We start from the raw sequence: 21,204 nt of genomic DNA on the forward strand, positions 1-21,204 counted from the left end.
GGGAGTGAAACACTACAGGGACTGTCCTCCATGGAGCCAAATGGAGGCATAAGGTTTCCCAGAGAAAAGGGGAAAATATTATTTGCCACCACAAGCCAGAGCCTGGGGACAGAGTGCTGCTCCCTAGGCTGAGGCAAAAGGCATTTTATCCACCCAGGTTTTTACAGCCCAGGCTTAGATATTTGCCTGTGAAACCCTGGACTTGAATCACCTGGCATCAGGACCATCCTTCACATTTTGGATATGTGCCTCGGTGTCTGGGATTAATGGGATTTCTCTCCCTCTAATTGAAATAAAATCTAATAAAAAAGCAAGCTTCCCCCTTGTCCTTTCCTCCACTCCACAGGTTAAGGGACCTGTTGCACTTTATCTCTGCAAATACAATTGCTCTTTCAATATGAAAATGCATTTTCTGACAGGCTGTGGGTATGTCAGGAGCAAGCACGGAGCTGGCAGCAAATTCTGGCCACTGCTGTCCACCAAGGAGATGCTGGATCTCCCAGCCTGGCTGTTGGGGAGATACCAGCTATCCCAGCCTGACCGTCAGGGAGATATGGGATCTCCCAGCCCTGGACTGGGTAAACCTTTCCCCAAGGCAGTGACACCAATGTGCTTGCTTGGGATGGGGCGCTGTAGGAAAGACAACATGAGGCGGTCGCTACTTCGTGTTTAATGGGGGGCTCCTCCGCCTCAGCCCAAAAGAAACAGGAGAGGCCATGGCTCTCTGTGGCATCACCCTGGTCCCATTCTCCTGAGGATGAGGAAGGAAGGACCCCTCATCCTCAGCTTTCCTTGCCTGGGAAGCACAATGCAGCCCGTGGCTCAGCTGGGGACACAGGGCACCCACAGTCCCGGGGTGGACCCACTTGCTGCTGGGGTGCTCTCAGCCCCTGTGGCTCTCCGTCCCCGGGGTCTCCAACCTGTCACTCCCACCCCTGCCAGGGCTCCTTCCTCCTCCTCCTTCCTCCTCTTTCCTCCTTCCTTCTCCTCCTTCCTCCCCCCCTCCGGTCAGCGGTGCTGTAGGGCCCGGCGGGTGCAACCGCGGGGGCGGGCGGGCGGGCAGCGGATGGGGGTCCCGGGGGCTGGGGTAGCCCTGGGGCGCCGCGGGCGGTCGGGGGTGGGGGGGGGGCTTGTTCTTCTCGGGGGTCCCGGCAGCTGGAGGAGGTCCTGGATGGTCCCCGGAGCTGCGGGTCCTAGGCGGTCCGGGGTGGTTCCCGGGGCTGGGGTTCCCGGGAGGTCCCGGGGGCTGAGGTGGTCCCGGCCGCTCCCCGCCCCTCTCGGCGGAGGCGCGGCGGGGGAGCTTGCAGGGGAGGTGGGTGCAAGGAGCCGGGCGGCTGCAAGACTTAGGGTGAATATGAAATGAATGAATGAAATGAAATAAGAGGAGGGAGGAGCCGGGGCGGGCGGGAAGGCGGGGAGGGGACGCGGGGGGCAGCGGGGCGCCTCGGCGCGGCTCCCGGCTCCCCCCGCTCCCCGCCGCAGGGTGCGCGGAGCTCCGCCGGGGAAGGCTTTGGGGGGCCATGGAGAACGGTTCGGCCAGCCCGGGAGCCGCGCTGGGAGGCAGCGGCAACCAGACCCTGGGCAGGATGCCCCGGCAGCCCCTGGAGCTGCAGGTGGTCACCATCCTGCTGGTGCTGCTCATCTGCGGGGTGGGTATCGTGGGCAACGTGATGGTGGTGCTGGTGGTGCTGCGCACCAAGCACATGGTGACCCCCACCAACTGCTACCTGGTGAGCCTGGCGGTGGCTGACCTCATCGTGCTGCTGGCAGCCGGGCTGCCCAACATCTCCGAAGTGGTGGCTTCTTGGGTGTATGGCTACGCCGGCTGCCTCTGCATCACCTATTTGCAGTACTTGGGCATCAACATCTCTGCCTGGTCCATCACAGCCTTCACGGTGGAGCGTTACATTGCGATCTGCCATGCCATCAAAGCTCAGCTCCTGTGCACTGTGTCCCGTGCCAAGCGCATCATCTCCTCGCTGTGGCTCTTCACCTCCCTCTATTGCCTCATGTGGTTCTTCTTGGTGGACACAACCCAGGTCACCTTCTCGGATGGGGCACAGGTCAGCTGTGGCTACCGGGTCTCCAGAAGCCTTTACATGCCCATTTACTTCTTGGATTTTGCTGTCTTCTATGTCATCCCTTTGGGGCTGGCAACTGTCCTCTACGGCCTCATTGCCCGCATCCTCTTCATGAGCCCCTTGCCCACCACCCCGCAGCACTCCTGCCTGGGCTCCACGCACCAGGGCGGCTCCCTCAAGCTCTCCTGCCGGGGCAAGAAGGGGGCCCTGAGCTCCCGCAAGCAGGTAGGGGCTCCCTGCCGAGCTGGGGCACACTGGACTGAAGGCAGTGCTGTCAAGGGGCTCAGTGCTTTGGGGGGCATTCTGGCAAGGGATGGGGTGCCCCAGTATTTTGCTTCTCTTTGTAGGGGGAGCTGGGTGGGTTGTTCTGCTGCACAGAGAGTCCTTCCCAAGCCCAGCTGGGGTCTGGCAGCACAGATGAGCTGCCCCCTGCTTTGACTGAGCTCAGTGGAGCAGGACAGGGCTCTGGCATCATTCGGGAGAGGCAGGAGTGCAGAGGTGTTTGCTGGATAATTACTTACTGATTACCTCCCTGAGGAGGAGAGTACTGGGTCATATCACGCCAGCGGGACAGAGCTGGCATGACCCCCTGCCCTGTGAGCCCAGCCCTGGCTGCAGCCCCCTGGTCCCTGCAGCTGGGGAAGGTGCCTTGGTGTCACAGTGGTGTTTGCCTGTCGGTGACTCCTCTGTCATTCAGCTGCCTGCTCGGTCCCCAGCTCCTTCTCCTCCCTTCTCCCCCCCGCCCTTGTTCCTCCTCTTTCTCTGTACACATGGACAACTACTGTTTCTTGCCCCATCTCCTTGGATGGCTCAGCACCTGGACATGGGATTCTGTTGCCTCCTAGCTGGCTCCTTTGCAGGAGACTGTCCCATTCCAGTTTCAAACTTTGCATAGGCAGAGAAATGGGCTATTTTAAAGGAAAGGGCTGAATCTGGGAATCTGGCTTAATTCATTGAAATCAGCAGTTTTGTTGTAATTTCCAGACAGCCTGAAACAGGCTTCAGCCTTCCTAAAGTCCTCATGTTTCCAACTCAGTATCTCATTGCCTGACTTGCGCAGGAACCCCCATTCCCCAGGAGGGACAATTCAGAGTCATGGCAGGGAAGTGAACAGTCCAGAGAACAGTATTTCTTCATGAACTTCTCTTTCCAGTTCAGCTTTTTCTCCCTTTTGCTCCAACGCAGAAAGGTTTTAAACAAGCCTTGACTTCTGCAAAAGTACTTGCCTGCTCTCCGGGTGTCACTGGCTGCTGTGGGAGTCTCAGGAAGGGTGTTTGGCAGCGAGGTCTCTAGATACTACAAAGCAGTACCTAAAGGTGGAGGTTGATAGACCTCTCCTTCCAGAGCAGCTGCTGCAGGGGCTGTGCCACCCCCCTACAGTGCTGTGCCATGGAGTGGCCATGCTGCACACAGCTGCTCCAGCATCATTAGGACGAGTGGCTGAGGCCATTAGTCCTGATGGGGCTGGATGACGGGTGCTCCAGCTCCTGGAAACATCTTGTGCTCTCTTTTCTCTTACACCGGGAGTTTTCTCAAGACTGTTGTTATCTCCAAAAATATCTTAACATGGAAAGACTTCCCCTGGCTGGTCTGACATCACAGAGCTGGCATTATTAGGAATAAAGATGGCACTGAGTTTTTAAACTGTAAAGCAGTTTCCCAGGGCTTCCAGCTATGCTTTGTTGAATGCTTCCTTCTGATTTCACACCAGCAGCTCTTCAAACAGGCTGTGTTGAGAGTGATGGAGGAAGAACCCCAGCTGTGCCACTGGTGGCGTGTGGACTAGATGGCTGACACATGGGTTGGTGACTGTCAGGTGGATGCAGTGCTTCACTCCAGAGGTGGCTGCAGTCCAGGTTTTTCCATAAATGTCTTTCACAAGTTGGATATGGCATAGGACACGATTGCTTCATTTTATATATAATCAGAGGGAAATTTATATGACTGCCCATAAAAATCAGAGGGGGAAAATCCAGGATGTGGGAGTTCAACTTTAACCATTTGATTCATTGCTGAGGGGTTGATCTGCTGCACGCTTAGTGTAGAAATAAGTTATCTGAGCACCAAAGCCAAGTAAAACCACATAGCTATTTTGATGAGAGTTCTGGGCAGTGCATACAGGAGTGCTTCAAGCACAACAAACCCAGGTCCTGTCAGAGCATCTACCTTAGCATTGAAATCCAGCTGGAGGCTTTTGCTGGCGGTGCAATGGATTGAGGCGCAGAAGCTGCAGTGAGTCATGATACGGCATCTATGAGGGAAAAACCAAAAACCCAACCACCCAGGGAGGAAGGAGGCCTCCAGAGACCCCAAGGGGTCATCACTGGATTCTGCTTGGTATTTGTCTCCCTGAGCTGGGGTGGCCAGGGCCACAGGAATGATATTTTTGGGGAGATGCTGCAGCATGCAGAACCTCAGAGGGGCAGTGGGGGAGAGCAGAGGGGAAGCGCGAGCTGAGTGCTGGGCAATGGGCAGATTGTTAAGAAAGGGATTTTAATGTGAGAAAGAAGGTAGCTGAATCCATTCATGCCAGCAGAGCTGGCAGATGGGTACGCTGGACAGGCAAAGGGGCTTAAAAGTGAGCACAGAGGAGAGCATTCCCGTGGCCAGTGGGTACCCACAGTGGGACATGTGGGCGATGGAGACAGAGGTGTATGTGCCCATGTGAGGGCACAGGGCAAAGTCTGGGAGGGCTATGGCCCCCCGTAGCACCCCCCACACCCAGATCCATGGAACACCCCACCAACTTGGCTTTAGCAAAGCTGGGAGAGACACACAGAAGGAACCTGAGTGGTCTTCTCGAGGCGAGGTTCACCTCCAAGGAAATCAATTTCAAAAAGCCCTCCTGCCATGGGCAGGTACGAGTCCTAAAAGGGAGTAGCCTGGACACAGGTGTCCTGTGTCATCTTTACCAGAAGAAAGGTTTCCTCTCTGATTTTCTGATAGCCATGGCATCACTGCCCTCAAAACCAGAAGAAAGTTGCAGAAGGAAAAAACACAGGTGGATCTCAACTTGGACCACTGGACACTGCTTTGCAATAGCTGATGCTGGCTGAGGCGCTCATAAGGAGGTTTCCTCGCTCATTAATTACCCGTGGCTGGGGTGGAAAGGAAAGGGCAGCCTGACAGGTAATGCCATTGACCTCTCATGTTCTCCTGAGATGTGCTTACAGCCCTTGAAAATAACACCAGGAATTTCCATGGGGGCCCTTGGTAAAGGGTCTTGTCTTGAGCATCAGAAGTGAGGACACAGCATTCGAAACTACCAAAATAACAAGTGCTGGTGGTCTCCAATCTGGCAGGGTGATGAGGAGGCTGTGAAAGTGATGAATGTGCTACCAGTGGGGAAGATTGAAGTGAGGGTACAGCTTCTTTAAAATGCAATTGCCATGTAGACTAAACCACTAAAGACACCATTAGAAATCATGGTTGTAAGTTTGGTCCAAAACAGCAATAGTGTTGCTGTCTGACAGGCTTCACATGTGCACGAGAGCTTCACAGGGCCCTGCAGACAGCAGGTTGCGTTCCAGTGATGCAGCAAAGTGGGGGTCCACCCCTGCCAACACCTTGGAGTTTTTTGGGGTGATGGTGCACGAGCCTCTGCCAGATTCCCATCACAGACCAGTGGTGTGAGAGGGCGGTTTGGCTCCTGAAGGGTCTGTCAGCCAGGAGAGCGGAATGAGCCAGGAGGACGGGTGTTTGGTGTGCGTAGCTAGGGTGGTCACCCTGACCAAGGTACAGGCACCCACATTAGCATTCGTCCTCTGGCCTCTCTTTATAGGGGAACCGGCTCTTCCAGGCACTGTGCCCAGAGTCCCCTGAGAGAAGTCCAAATGGGGCTACCCCAGAGGCACCCATTTTTGTCCCTTGACTCTAAAGAGCCTGTATGGCTGGGGGTGTTTTTCTGTGGATATGCTCCTACTCAGCACCAGCACCGCACGGCTTGCTTTTCAGAGTATGAAGATGCTGCTATTCCCTCACTGGTGCATCTAACATGTAAGGCCAGAGCAGGACAACGCAAGGCATGAGTTTACTGTATTTATCACCTATAGAAGAAAGGGCCAGAGACACAAACACCAGCCACCTCTAAGCACCTATTTCACCTGCCAGAGAGGGACCACTAGAGGGAGTGGGATTCCTAAAAAAGGATGCTGCAGTTTAGGATGATGATGCCTGGAGGAGGAGGGGTGACACTGGCTGGGGAGAAGCTCTGTGACCTCCAGGACAGGGGCAAAGGCTGGACACAGCACTGCGAGAGAGGATGGGTTGGAAGGCCTGTGTGGGGATGCAAAATGCCTATCACCCTGTATGGAGTGAGAAGGATGCTCACACTGGGTTTGCTCTAGGAATTATATCAGCCTTGGCCCATGGAGGTGGAAGATGAGCTGCCCCTTAGCGTTGGCTTAGGGACCCAGGGTGTAGTATGGGGTCTGTACAGCAGATATCCTTGGCCATCTAGGCACAACACTGGCTTATGTGCTCAAAAGTGGTTTTCAGCTAAATATCAACTGTCCTAGTAAAACATCACCTTCTGTTTACAAACCTTGTTCTTGCTTCTATCCATAGCTCCTTCACAGCTGTTGTGTGCAGACACTATGTACAACAGGGTTGCTGCAAAACACTTGTCAGAAAAATCATTGTCCCTGAGCTGGTGCTTTCCAGAGGGATGGTTTCAGGCTTCAGCAAAGCTCTGGATTTTTGGGTGCAGCTGTTTTATGGGGACATAATTCAGGACTACTCCAGTTAGGGATAAATGTCCCAAGCTCTCTTCAGTGCCGATTAGGTTAATTTTTCACACGAGCACCAGAACTAAATTTAGAGCACCTTATGTGTGCTGTAGATACTTGCCTTAGCAAGGTGGAGTGAGGAGAGGCATGGAGACAGGTTTCAGCCATGCATGCTGGCGATTTCTTTCCCCACAACGGAGATATGACAGTGAGTTTGGGATAGACTGTTAGGTTTTATCCAGAGGAGACATCCTGTGTCGACACAACTTTGCACCCAGGAGAACACAGTTCGTACAGATGGTTAGTTTTAAAAGGCAACTTTCAATCCTACAGCAAGCTCAGGGCAAGGCTGCCTGTCCCAGCTTGTGGTCTGGATGCAGCGTCCTTGGGGAGCACTGAAGGCATTTAGTGAGACGGAGGTATTTAATCCTCATGGTGCTGTTTCCAGCCAGTTTCCCCTCCCAAACAAAGACAGCTTTTTCGCAGGGCTGTAGGTCGTGTAGCAGGAAGCGCTCTTTGGATGACAGCACTTTGTGGTCTTCTGTGGTCTGGAGGGAGTTGTCGGGAGCTTGCTCGAACAGGAGCTGGGCAAGTGCTGGCTGGCACTGCCGGCATTTCTGTAACAACCAGCCAAAAAGCGGGGTAGTTATGCTAAAAAGCAGATGAATCACTGGTTCTTTCCCAGACTACCTTTCTTTTTGTCTCAGAAAGGACTGGAATGAGCTTAATTTTCAGCCTTATTAGGGTATGCTCCCCCTGGTGTTGTCACTCAGGTGCAGAGTTCAGATCACTCTTCAGCAACATCGTGGGTTCCAGTGGAGAGTTACAACTGTCAAAAAGCCAAAGATGTTTCAGTCTCAGGAGAAAGCGTGTGAGCAGTATTAATCTGTTAGCTTTAAAGGAGATATTCTGGATGTACAGAAACCTCCCAGCCAGAAGGGACACCTGCCAGGGAGCAGAGATAAGTGTATAAAAGCTCAGGGGTTTGTTCTCCCCAGCCCTGCAGGGTGTAACTTTGCATCTCGGGAACTGAGACAACAGCTGAGTGAGGAGTGTCTGTGTCTCAGTGAGGACTGCGGAGGTGTGCTATTTCACTTTCCCAGGACATATTTTGCAGTAATCCTGCTGCCTAGGACTGCTGAAGTTGATGGAAAGACTCCCATTAACCTTACCCCGAAGTCAGCCCTTTAACATGGAGCCTTCCAGGCAGGACCAGGATGTGTTCAGTCTCTGCATAGGATGGAAAAGCACAGAGCCTGCCCTCATCTCCCAGGAGGAATAAACTGCTTAGCAAAGGGGAATTAAAATCTGACTGAAATTGTACTTAGGATCACTTAAGCTGAGGAGTTGGTTGCATTTTGCTGTAGGGTTTAGCTGTTAGCACAGTTTTGTTCAGATCAACTTCATTCAGGTTCTTGGGAAATAAACCTCAGATGCATCAAAAATATGGAAAATCTGAGAAGGGGGTCTGTGGAAGGCAGCAGTGTGGCTGAATGCTCCATCACTGCCCTATTTTCTATAAATGTAAATAGAGAAGTAGAAAATGCAGGTCCCATGCATATGCACTGTTCATGTGGAATATAGTGTTGAAGCAAAATCTATACCTTTCTGGGCTGATCTGGTATTGGGAGCAATCTGTTCCCAGGTCTTGCAGTGCTGATCACAGCAATACAGTCTCACCACTGCTGTCAGGATGCGCCTTCACTTGGCAAGGTGTGGTCAGTCCTGGATTGCCCTGCCAGCCTCCGTGGGAGGCAGCGGCTACAACCATGCTGGTACCCAGAGATTTTGACCATGGCAACTGTGTGCCAAGCAGCTGCTGTCCACTCCTAGCCTATCTGTTCAGGAGCATTTCTATAAACCAGATTATTGCCCTAGCAGTTGTACACTAGATAGGGTGACTTGAAAGCAAAAGCTCGTGAGATGACTCTGGCTCTTCTGCATCCAGCCAGCCCTTGTAAAAGGCATTGAAAAGCTCTGAAGCTACCTTTTACTGACACATCTTGTACAATCTCTCCTATTTTCCTTAAAGGCAGCAAAGTGTGGCAGCAAACATGCTGCGATCTTAGCAACAGCTCCAGCATTCACCATATCACTGCAAGTTCTTATTCTGGGAAGTGTCCTCACATTCCCATTAAACCACACAAGAAAAACACTTCTATTTTGGCCTCAGCTTGACAATAGTCCCTTTCTTGTACAGAAAGTTTTGTTACCACTACCAGACACCCCCAATTTCTACGCAAAGCATTACAGGAAGGCATAGTTGCTTGTGACTAAGTGAAAAAAGCACTCCAAGAAAAGCTGAGAGACTGTGAACATGATCTAAGTGCTTATTCCCATACCAAGAACTGGAGTTGTTGCACAACTCCCTTTCTGACGTTTGAAACGCCACTGCCTAAATATGTGTGTGGCATCAGTGTTTACTCATACTTTCCTCCTCAGGGACGTGTGTATTCTGTAAGTGTTTGCTGGAGGATGATTGTCACCTACCAGAAATAGCTGTCAAAACTATTAGGATCACTAGAGTTTCAGTACAAAAACCCATTTTCTTGAACAAGCTTTAGTCGAGCTGAGGGCAATTACTGCTCACTTCTGAATTCTCAATATCTTCTTGTTCCTAATATGTTAATGTAGTACTTCCCTAGTGTGCTGCAAATTAAAATAACCCATACCAATTAGCTAAGTAACTCCCATGCCAGCACAAGTAGCAATTTAAGACTCCAGACCGTCTCCTCTGCTCTCAGTGCTGCTCTGTACCAGGAGCCTTTCCCTGGGAACAGCATAGCTGGCACAGGAAAGCAGAAGATCCTAGGCAAGGAGCTAAAACATACCCCACGGCACCCCCAAAAGTTAGGACCCTACTTTTGTATGAGTTAGTTTCCCCCATTGATTTATTGTTATGTGCAATTTTCAAATTTGCTTTGTGGTACAGAAATTCCCATGATTATCCCAGCCCATTTCCAGGCTGGCAGATGCTTGCCTTAAAGAGCTTTAAAGGCTCTTCAACAGTAGGTGAAAACCTGTCATTTAAGGGGTTTATTTATGCAAGATTTTTTCATGAATAAAATGGATTCAGAGAGGAATAGCCCCACAGCTTTTTGTGCCTATTTTAAACAGTAAAAGAGGGATATAAGCAATATGTAGACTGAATTAGCTGTCTGCACCGTTTCTCCAGGTGAGAAGGCTCTGCTGGAGATTTAGCATCGTTGACTATTTCTCTTTTTGCATATTCCCACTGGCAAGGTGACCAAAATGCTGGCTGTCGTGGTGGTCCTCTTCGCCTTTCTGTGGATGCCTTATCGCACGCTGGTGGTGGTGAACTCCTTCATGGACCCTCCATACCTGAACATCTGGTTCCTTCTCTTCTGCCGCATGTGCATCTACCTGAACAGTGCCATCAACCCCATCATCTACAACCTCATGTCACAGAAATTCAGGGCTGCCTTTAGGAAGTTATACAAGTGTGAAAAGAAGAGTGCTGAGAACCCTGCGCCGTACACCGCCCCAGTGTACTACAGTGTTATGAAGGACTATTCTCATGACAGCTCCGATCTCAACATCACCAAACAAGAAGATCTGAACAGTGTCCCTGCAACTTCAAAGAAGAACAAGCCTGCCAAATAAATCCTGGGACCCTGAAACAACGCAGGCACTGGGAGCTATGTGGCTGTATGCACCGTGTTGTGAAAGTGCCAGCAGAAATTGCTTTGGTGTTCCAGCAAGCTTAGTTTAATACCTCTCCTGGGCATTTAACAAAACAGATTCTTAGAGGCAGATTAATTTGTTTTACTTTAATGCTAATTTATTCTTGTTTGGTGAAGTGTTAGGCACAGGTCAATGTTTAGCATCTTTAAAGAAGCTGTAGTTAAATATAGCAGTGCAATGCCATTCTGTGTTACATGCAAATGCAACTGTTTGTTGTGGGCCAGAGCACTGAAAGGAAATCCAGGAAGAGGGCATTCAAGGAAACAACAACAATAAAATCCAACGAAAAGCCAAACCAAGCAACCAACCAAAAACAAACAAACAAATAAAACCCACAAAAAACCAAAAACCAAACAAAAAAACCCCCAACAACTTCATTCTGCTCAACCATTTTTTTTTCTTTCAGGCTGACATTCACCTACTCGAATGTACATGCCTGTAACACAGACACCCTATGTGAGCTGTTCCTTTAGAGGCGTTTTAGAGTTGATGGGGACAATCAGGCACTTCCAGGAAGCGGCTCCTCTCATCTCAGCATAGTACTCCGAGGAAGACACGTACCTCAGGAGGAGATGAATGCCCCCCCCCAAGATATGACTATTTCTGTCCACTGACTGTAAAGGGACTCTCTCAGGTGGAGACTCCTATGTTAGGAATAACTGAAGTTGGGTGTCATGAACCTCACCTTATGCTTCTGGAAATATTGCTGTGCTGGTAGAACATAAACCCAAGGTCCAGATGAGTTGGATTTGTTACAGAAAAATTAACAAACTAATAATGAGTGTTTCTTAAGGTAATAGTAATACTTCCATCATTGTGGTCTAAGCTTCTGGATAATTTTACTTTCTCTGCCCAAATTCCTCTAGTTGCTTTAGCTGGGTACCGTAGTCTTGTCCTGCAAACCCCAGTGTGCTGTAGCTGTGTACTGTCGAGCAGCGTTGCTCTCCGTCCCAGCTATGGTTGCATTTCAATGGCAGGTGAAGCAATTCTCTTACTTCCTGAAAATAATTTGTGAAAGCCCATCAAGTGTTTTGTGGTAAGTCACACACTGACTATAAAACATTAGCCATACTCATTGCTGCTATCATCTTGTGAGCAAAGTGGAAAGTCATACCTGAGGCATCTAAGAAACCAGCCCAAGGACACTTGCCCCAGACTTGCAAGAGACTAGCTAGACTAGGAGTGAAATGTAGACGATTACACATGAGCCAAATGCTCAGACTCTTGCCAAATAAAACAAGTGTCAGCCACCAGTAACCCTCCAGTGACTGTAAAAGGTATTTAAACACCCAGTTCAGCCTCACTCTTCAACAGAGTTTTTTGCTAAACTGTAGTGTTAAACAATCTTAGAATTTTGCATACACTTTGGAAAATATCTGTGTGATATTTTTATGAGCACAGGCCATTAAATAACCGTTCTGTGTCTATGGGAAATTGCTTCCCTGGGCGAGCCAGGACAAGGCCTCACCTCTCACTGACGTGTTGGGAACTGTCCAGGATCAATTTCGCTTGATGTAGGGTGGCTTTGCATATACGATTATTATATTATGAGTTATTAAACTATCTATTTTGCCTCCAAAATAACTGAAGGACGAGGAAAGAGAACATTGGGTTTTGCAATTATTTGAAACTGTGTGTGTTTGGAATTCAAGGATTCATGCCATTTCTGGGCTCTTTTGCGTATATTGGGAATTTAGGAACAAAGTTCCTTTTTATTGTTATTAAGGAAATTTTGCACAGAGATTTGGGATTTGCTTCTTGAAGAAAACGGAAGTGGTTATGCTATGGTGCAAGAAAATTGTTCCACATGGCAAAAGAAACTACGTGCTTGTAATAATCTTTTCTCTAGCACAGATTTTTTCCCCCCTTAGAACAGAGTTTTCCTTAGCAGCTCAGAAAGTGTCTGCAGACCAACAAGAGCCGTAAGGACCAGAGTACCTTGAAGCAACACACAGGTAAGGAAGGTGAAGGAGGAGGAAGGGGAGCTGTGGGGAAGTTGCTGGTCCCCTGAACGTGGCAAAATCCAGGACTGAGGTTTGGATGTGTCAACTCTTACCTTTGGGTGAATCAGCTTTTACGTGGGCTGGGTTGAGGCTAACACAATTCGTTACATAGCCCAGAGCTAAGCTGGGCTCTTGTGCTAATGAGTCCTTCTTCCAATACATTGGAGTTATCTCCTCAACGCATAACACCTTCTTCCCCTTAAGCCACTCCATGCCCTGTTTAGCCAGCAGAGGAATTAATTTCCTTCATCTTCATAGCTAACTGTGGCTTGCAGCTTCCTGGGGCATGGAGATCTGAGCTCGCAGGCGCCTTTGGGTGCACATGTGCCATAGCCAGCCCTGACAGCCAGACAGAGTGAGCAGCAGCACATCACATCCTCTCCTCTCCCCCTCCCTACTTTCCAGCCAGTTAATCTGTACAGCTATAAGGGGATGGGGGATGGCAAGGAAGGAAGAGAGGAGCAAATTCTTAGCAGTGCAGTAAATTGGTAACACTCTGTAAGCACGGTGGGGTGGGACAGGAGGAAGAGTCGGGACTGGGACTCTGCAACATGCTGTTTGTTTTGGTACAGTAGCGAAGCAGATCACAGCAGCAAAGCAAAGCCCAGCTGCCCTCAGTGCTGCGGGGAGGTTGGGGCTACGTAGGATGGTGCCTCCCAGGGTCATCAAGCACAGGCAGCATCTCCTCAGGGACGGGCTGTCCCGCATCCCCAGCCCTTCACCTTGTGGCTGTGGGTGCAGAGAGCAGCAGGAAAGCCAGCTTTGCCCTGAGACCATGTGGGAAGAGGATTTACTGTCTGAACTTGGAAACCCACCTGTATCCTGACCTAAGGCATTTCTTAGGCATGGCATATACAGTTTGACAGACAGCCTTGACCTCTGTGAGCCCAAGTAGCTCAACTCTGAAACATCTCCAGCAGGATCTTTTCTGCCTAGTCACATTTACAGTCTTCACTGTTCTCCTTTATGCTTCGCCCCGCCCCCCCCCTCCCCCCAGACAGAGACATCCTAAAAGCACTCTTCTTTTAATTAAATTTTCGCCCCAGGCCAACAGCTAATTGATGGTTCTGAAACTTTTTTGTTCAACATACTTGGGATTCAATTAAAACCCAGTTCTCTTCTCCCCCTTCTGCCCTTATCTGCCAAGTACTGCATGACCTTTTGTTATTTCTTGAGAAGTAATTGGCAGATAAATCCCCCCAGCACCACAAGATCTCCAGCAAATGCACCAGAGCTTTAAACTCTGTAGATAAGGAATGAGTTCCTGCTGCTTCTCCCGGCATGTAGTCTGACATGTTAGGAGGATTTGAGAGAGTTTTAGGTGGAAGTGGAGGTGGAAGGTCAGCACCCAGCTTGTTAAGGAGATGCTGGTTGAGAGGACAGGCAGCTGCATGTTGTCAGGAAATACACCATCAGCAGAAAGGAATTAAAACTTCCTCTGGGTATTCAGGGTCTGAATAAGAAACCTTAATTCCTTATAAGAAATCAAAGAGCCCCCTTCAAACCTGAGCCTGGATTACCTTGTTCCCTGCAACACCCCAGCCCGCTCATAAGGTCTGAAGCTGTATTCTACCCTTGGCATTTATTTAGTCTCAACAGCATGATTGTAGGCTGCAAGTTTCTAAGTACGCCACCAACCAGAGAATCTATTACAGCTAAATAATTTGCCACATTGAAGATGCTTGTCAATTTGATCTAACCTGTTAGCTTCTTAATTAAACCCTTCCAGTGCTTGTTGACCTGGTAAAATGCCACCTGCTTTCTTTGACTGCACAGCAGACAAGTCCCCTGACAGGAGAGGGGGGATCTGGCACTGCCACAGAGCCCCAGGGAGGGGGCTGAATTTGTTAGCACTGCTGAGAGGTGGATGGAGGAGGCAGAGACTTGGGGAAGGACAGGTGGGAGAGGGGTGAGTGAGGTTTATGGGCTACGAGACCTATTGGCTGAAGTATACAGCATTCATCAGAGACTTCCAGTGTAGGACCTCCAGCGTGTTTACCTGAATCTGGCTGGTCTCAATGCAGTATTGGTGATAGAGGCCACGGAGTAATCACCTCTATGGAGTGCATGGATGGATCTTCAGCAATGGCTATTTACTCCTGTAAAACACAGATCTTTAAATAACTTACCAAAATCATCAGTTTATGCTCCGGTCAGGTTGTCTTTGTACCTTGTCTCTGGATTTGGGTGGTGGAAAAAGTGCTTTCAGAGGAGGAATGAGGCACCCACACCCATGCCAGAGGCATGGTGATGGCTCTATGGGAAAGCCTCTTCCCTGTGATCCTGGCCAGTACCCTGGAAACCAGCCTGCCCCAGGGCCACATCAATAGTAACCTACAAAACACCTGCAGTTCCCTAAAAAAGGGAGGGAAAGACCACAAGGGCACCCAGCACCTGCCAGCAGACCGAGTAGGTTATTAGAGCTTGGTTTTTGCTCTGCAGCACAATCCTGCAAAGAGCATATTATTAAAATTAAAATAGTAATACCTTTAAATTAGTAATACTCAGGTCACTGAAGAGGATGCTGAGCAACTGCTTAGATTTTTCAGAGCCACAAGAGAGAGTCGACCACCCATTAAGGAATGAGTTAGATACAGCCCCTTTTCAATCTGCTCTGGCCCCTGGCTGCTTCTTTGAACTAATTAGTTCAGGCAGGCCCCAATTAAGGAGCTGCTAATAAAGCCTATGGAATAGTCCTACTGCAATATTAATGTAATCACTGAACAGTTATTTGTTTATTTTGCAATCCGTGTTTCCCAAGGCCCCCGGAGGGCTCTTTGGCTAGTGCTGCCCCTGGGACCTGCTTCCTATCCTTGCTTCCTCGCAGGTTGCTCCTCAGCTCTCTTCAAACCAAGGCATCCCTTTTGGGGAGCACGCTGTGATACACAGCAGACCAAAGCTTGCCAGTTCCACAGAAGCGACTTTAATTTACTAAAATACCCTCAGTTTCGCAGTTAACCGTTCTGCCCATTTTTTGCCCTGCTGGGGTTTAAATGCAGACCCTGATGGGAGGGCATTGCTGGCATCGCCTGTGCCCCAAATCAGAGGCACTTTCCCAGCTATTGCCTGAGGAAGGGAACATCGCTACAGTGCCACAGGTCCCCTGTGCCATGGGTGATGGGCAGAAGTATTAAGGACAATCTGTGTTTTATAATTGCTGAATTTTCTGTAATAACCACCTCGTGAATTTTGCTCCCAGTGTGCTGTTTCTATAGAGACAGGGAATGCTGCGAGGGCACTGGTGGCTGCTTGCGGCTCTTCCAAAAGGGAATGCCTGAAGCCAGGAGCAGGGGAGCCATTGAAAGCTTTCCCCTCTCAAGGAGAAGGTCCGGGGGTGGTCTCAGTCCTAATATGATTTTTGAGATGGTCAGCAAGGGCCTGTTGTTGTCCTGTGCTGGCTGATCCTGTCTGTCCTTGTGGGTACAGAGTTGCGGCTGGGTTAAACTGTGACAGGGAGGCTGCTCATAAGGGAATAAAATAAAAGCAACTTTGTCCAACCATGCAGTGACAGCGTTTCTGGCAGAAGAGGAAGGAGCAGTGGCCACCGTGGAGCCCCTTGCTGTCAGCCCAGAGCTGAGGATGGTGTGCCCTTGGCTCGGCTAGGCGGGAGGGTAAAGCCACCACTTTCAGAGCCGGGGCTGGTGGCTAAGCTGTGGCCAAGCACGGGAAAATGTTCCACTGGAGTTGCTAACAGTGGCTATTCCCTGATATATTAATGCTCCTGAGGCCTCGCTTTGTCTTCCTCCAGGAAGGGTCCCAGAGCAAAGGTGGTGGTGTGGAGCCAGCCCCATTCCTGGCTCCTGGGCCAGAAAGGAGCACATTAACTGCTCTGCACTTCCCAGCACCTACTCGCTGCTGGGGCCACCTTCTCCCCAGCTCTGGCCCTTCTTCTTGCATGAAGGTGAAGGCCAAGAGAGGGAGTTGCTCCTACCAGCCTCGATGCCCTGCAAGGACGGTGGAGGGCAGCATGGCAGTCCCTGGGACGCCTGGGCAGGTCACTCTCAAAGGACACCAGGGCTCACATTGCACCTTCCCTCCCACTGGTGGAGGCTAAGGCTGCTAGCAGCCCTGTGGTCACAGGATCAGGCCAGTGCCTTTATCCCGCTTCTCACATATCAGACACCTCCCTGCTGCGCCCGGGGACGCTTGGCTGGGAATAGTGTGGGGGGACATTACCCCTGAAACGAGCAGCTCCCAAGGCAGAGACCCAGCACTGGTCCCCTGACCCTGGGGAAGGGACAGGCTTTTTGTTTTACCTCTAGTAATATTTTTGAAGCAATACGTTATTGCTTTAGCAGCGGATCCACCTCCTTCCCTGCTGCCTCTGGCACACATGGGCCAAAGATCTGCTCCATTCATCAGACTAAGATTTATGAGGTGCAAAGGGCTCCGGTTACCCCGCTGCCCCCAGCCTCCTCCTAGAGACTGGATGAATGAGATGCTGCTGGTTCTTCCCATACCTGAAGCAAAACAAGCCCAGAGGAGAGTAAAGCCATCATTTCACCAAACTCAGCTCCTGAAGCCTATTTCAGAACATGAAATCTTCCACCATAAGACTTCTTGTGTTCCACAGAAGCCAGGGGAGCCCCTGCTGCCTGCGGAGGCTGAGCCTGAGTGCCACCAGCCCCTCTGCACAGCCTGGCTTTGCTCATGTGAGACACTCCAGAAATAGAAAAGAGATTGAAGGTCTCAGCTACTCCGGATTCCTTGGGCCTCCAGGCCCCGCTGCCCCTGGCTGGCACTGGGTTCTGCTCTCCCATCCTCCCCCATAAATCACTCTTCCCTGGCTGCCATTTCCCTGTCCCTCGTGCCTGGCTTTCCTCTCACTTTGGCCGTTTCAAGAGGCTGAGTGAGACAACGGCCACAGGTGGAGGAGAATCACTCCTCTCCCAACCCAGGAGGACTGTGGCACTGGAGGAGCAGGCAGCAACACACAGCTTGGAAGAAACTTGGCAGCAGCCCTGAGGTCAGGAGGCAGCAAAAGGACCTGTCAGCAGCTGTCTGCATCACCCGGGCAGGCTTCAGGCCAGCAAGCTACCTCTCCTCCTGGCCCCGTGTAACCTCTGGCAAAGGCCAGCACAATGGTAGCACACAGAGCTTGCTCAGAGAGCTGGAGGAGTCCTCAAACATCTGGCATCAAACTTTAAAGAAGCAGTAAATGAAAACAATTCTCTTTGCAAAGAAGCCCTCTATCAACAAAACCATAGATTTTAAAACAGATATTAGGGAAAAACTAAAAACCATTCAGATGCCACCATGCAAATTCTGCACCACATGTTGATGAGCTCTCCTGCAAGACTGGAATGAGTGGGTCAACCAAGAAAGAAACCCGGAGATTGCCCCACAAAGATCCACATGGATAGAGTGAGCAGATAACTGTTTATTATTGCACGTAATCCAGCAGAACAACTGACAGAAAACTCGGGACAGTAGTACACAGATCGTAGTAAACAGCTTGCAAAATCTGTGATGAAGGTATTTTTGTGTAAAGAGTGAAATGTATCTGCATCTTTGTAAGACCTGAAAAGTATAACACAATATCCTAGTCAGTTTTGAAAGCATGCAGTTTGAGGTAAATCTGTTACTTTGCATCTAAGAAAACGAAATCCCTAAGGGGCTATATATGTATGTATATATATCCATATCTCAGCACAATATGGATATATTTATACGTCACATAAAAGCAAATCTACCTACTTTTCTCAGAAGGTTACTAGGAGGAAAGCACATTACTGAGTGCACATCACATGCATAAAAAATTTGGGCAGGGGGGGATTACCTTAGCACTGTTGAAAAAAGATCAATTTTTGTGCTTAGTGATAAATAAAAGCCCCTCAGGTCTCTCAACGGAAATTGTCTTGGTGGTTAATAAAAGCAGTTGGCATATTGAAACTGCAGAGCTGGCAAGTGAATGCCAGCAAATGGAGATAAAACGTCAAAGGCAGCAGAGCCTGGGGTTTGCAATACATTTATACTTAAGAAAAGAAAAAAAGAAAGAAGCAAATTGCTACTAAACTATGCTCTGTGGAAGTGTAGATGATGCTGCACAGCTTTCTCAGGACTGGTACAGCCACATGGCTTTTAGGAAGGGATCACATTCACTTCTCCCACAGTTAACACCACATATTTGCTACTGTGGCAACGTACCTGAGCTGAATAAGGTTAAAAAATAAACTTGGTTCACAAAGAAAAGTACTGAATTATTCTCACTCTCTCATGCCATAATTAGAGCAGATAAATTAGGCAGGTTTTGCCCTGTGTCTCCAGTCAGTGTAAACTCCTGCCTGTCTGCCACCTCGTCTCCAAAATCCTTTCCAATTGACCTTTGGAGCAGACTGGGCATCTGTTTTTTAACTTAACCATCATTTTCCCATTCTTTCCAGTCCCTCAGATTTTTCCACCCAGTCCTGTGCTGTGGGACTTCAGAATACACAGAGGTGCAACACCGACTATAAATAACGTTTCCGATTATCTTAAAAAGGGATAGAAAATACATATTGCTCTTAAAAGAAGGGAGAAACATGTCCAAGCACTCAGCCTCACACTAAACTGTAACTTCACCTGTGCCGACTTTCTAAGCTCACACTGTAGAGGATCAGAGCAGAGCATGGTGGAAACATCTCCTTCCAAAGGTCTCTCTCTGTCGCAGCTTTGGGAATATTCAGTGCAAACTGCCCAAGTGTCTAAGCCTCGCACAAAAGAACAACAGCTAAAATTGCCCCTCCGTACTCTGCCACCACTGGAAGTCTGGCCGCTGCGTATTTTTGAGCCCAACACCCAAATTCACTGGAGTCACTCAGGTCTCTGCACCTTTGTCCTTTCAGGAATAATGTAACCTCTCCCACGACAGCCACCCTGCATCCTCTGGCTGGAAAGTCTGTTCACTCTGTAGAAATGAAAGAGCACAGGAGCCCCCCTGCAGCCCAGCGCACAAAGGGGAGGAACCTGCGGGTGTATGGAGGTATTTTTCAGTAGGTACCTCCTTTTCATTGTAACTCGCACCATTTGCATAGAAAAAGGGGTAAAAGGACAAATTCAGCACATCTATTTCCTTTCCTGTTACAGCAGGAAGTCACCCGCTGCAAGGCACTTCTGTGCGGAGCATTGCTGGTGGCAGGAGAGCACTCAGATGGCGCCTGGTCCCAAAACGGGCACCATCTCCACCCACAGCACCCCCTACATGCACGAACAGCCCCAGATCAGCCAGTTCCCTCACACCCCACCCTGCGGCCCCCCTCCGTGGCGCGTTGGCAGGACTCTGGTTACACTTCAACAAGCCCAATTTCAACTTGCTCCCCCTCTCAGTCCTCCATACACGGAAAACGACTCCAGATGACGGGGAAAGAAAAGACTTTTTGTTTGTGCCTTTGGACGACTTCTGAGCATGGAGGGTGATGTTGTCCACCCCCAGCTGTGGCACGGCTCTCATGAGTCATTTTGGTTGCAGCATATTGCTTCATCTCTGCGCCATGGATCTCTGACACTGAGTCAACCAAGGGAGTTACAAAACACATCAGTGTGCATGGATGAGACCTTCTCACTTGTTTTCCTACAGCTACAGATAAATCCCACATCCCTGGCATGACAGGACAGTTGATGGCTTTGGTGAGAACAATTTAAGGCAACTGTTATTTTATACAAAGAGAAGGAGGCTGAATTGCAGAAACCCTGGCTTTTCCTTGGTAGATTGCAGAGGCCAGCCACAGCCTGGGAGCAGGGAGACTGAACTGATCTTCAGGCGCTTTTGTTTAAGGTTCATGTTTGCAGTGCAACCTTGGGATCTCAAGTCCTCCTCTTAGGTGTTTCCAGGTGGCTGAGATTTAATCCCCACCAAGGTCTGTGGTCTCCATCAGCAGCAATATCTGTCCCAGAGAGAGATAAACAGGAGAGTCAAGGTGGAGCAAAACACACAACCAACACATAATTGTGGCTGTCTCAAAGCTTTCACCTATGCAGGCTAAGCAGGGACTAATAACGCGACAGAAAGCAGTGCCCAACAGAGCAGTTTTACCCCCCAGGAGGCCCCGGGAAGGCAGCCCGACATGCTCACAGGGGCTTGGGAGGAGCCTCTAACATTATGTTCATGTGAGGCCCAAGGGTCAGGTTCAGCCTTGATTATTTTTTTTTCAATATTTCAGCCCAAGGTGACAGAAATCTTGTGCAAACCCATGACATGTTCCTGTGTGCGGAAACCCTACAGGCACAAGAAACCTCACACGATTTTATTGCCTCCAAATCCAAATGCAAGCCTTTGTCCCAACTGAGGGGGAAGGTCTGAGTGAGCTCCAGTTTAATCTTAGTCAGGTACACATCTCAGCTTGTATTTACCTTTAGTAACATAGCTATGTAACAACAGCAGCAGAACTAGCACTGGTGAAATTAGAGCTGGAAATTTCAGTTTCACATTCTCTTTGTGTTCCTGCCCCTTGCTGGGCCGAGTGCCAAGAAATACTGCAACTCATGGGTTACCTGGCAGCAGCGGCCACAGAACAGCAAATTTGAAGTGTTTCTTGCAGAAAAGAAATTTCAAATTTAACATCACACATTCTTGCACTGGAAGTCTCCAAGAATCATGTCCATCCAACTGAGAAAGCAAAACTATACTGTAGGATTGTATCCAATCAACACAGTTCAGTTTTTTAACTTTGAGGAAATAATTTTACAAAAAGACTCAAGAACTATCCAATG

The 21,204-nt window shown here is 49.5% G+C and overlaps 2 protein-coding genes across 2 annotated transcripts in view; one reads left to right on the forward strand and one right to left on the reverse strand.

The window, feature by feature from the left end:
- The first annotated feature begins 1,426 nt into the window (after positions 1-1,426).
- Positions 1,427-12,298, forward strand: LOC104040070 (thyrotropin-releasing hormone receptor). The gene is made up of 2 exons (XM_009512438.2): positions 1,427-2,306; positions 10,052-12,298. The coding sequence occupies exons 1-2, from the start codon at positions 1,521-1,523 to the stop codon at positions 10,430-10,432; spliced, it is 1,167 nt and encodes a 388-aa protein (XP_009510733.2). The 5' UTR covers positions 1,427-1,520; the 3' UTR covers positions 10,433-12,298.
- Positions 12,299-17,876: 5,578 nt separating this feature from the next.
- Positions 17,877-21,204, reverse strand: part of JPH2 (junctophilin 2) — a 34,852-nt gene continuing 31,524 nt past the window's right edge. Inside the window, exon 6 of the mRNA XM_064465699.1 lies at positions 17,877-20,378. The gene's annotated coding sequence lies outside the window, so the exon portion shown is untranslated. The remainder of the gene's footprint in view (positions 20,379-21,204) is intronic.

Source organism: Phalacrocorax carbo, chromosome 14, assembly GCF_963921805.1.
Source record: "Phalacrocorax carbo chromosome 14, bPhaCar2.1, whole genome shotgun sequence".
NCBI lineage: Eukaryota > Metazoa > Chordata > Aves > Suliformes > Phalacrocoracidae > Phalacrocorax > Phalacrocorax carbo.

Bases quoted from the DNA above. Each gene is read 5' to 3' on its own strand.
- LOC104040070 (XM_009512438.2), top strand. From the start codon at position 1,521: ATGGAGAACGGTTCGGCCAGCCCGGGAGCCGCGCTGGGAGGCAGCGGC. The intron at 2,307-10,051 runs GTAGGGGCTCCC...CCCACTGGCAAG, and splicing joins CCCTGAGCTCCCGCAAGCAG to GTGACCAAAATGCTGGCTGT.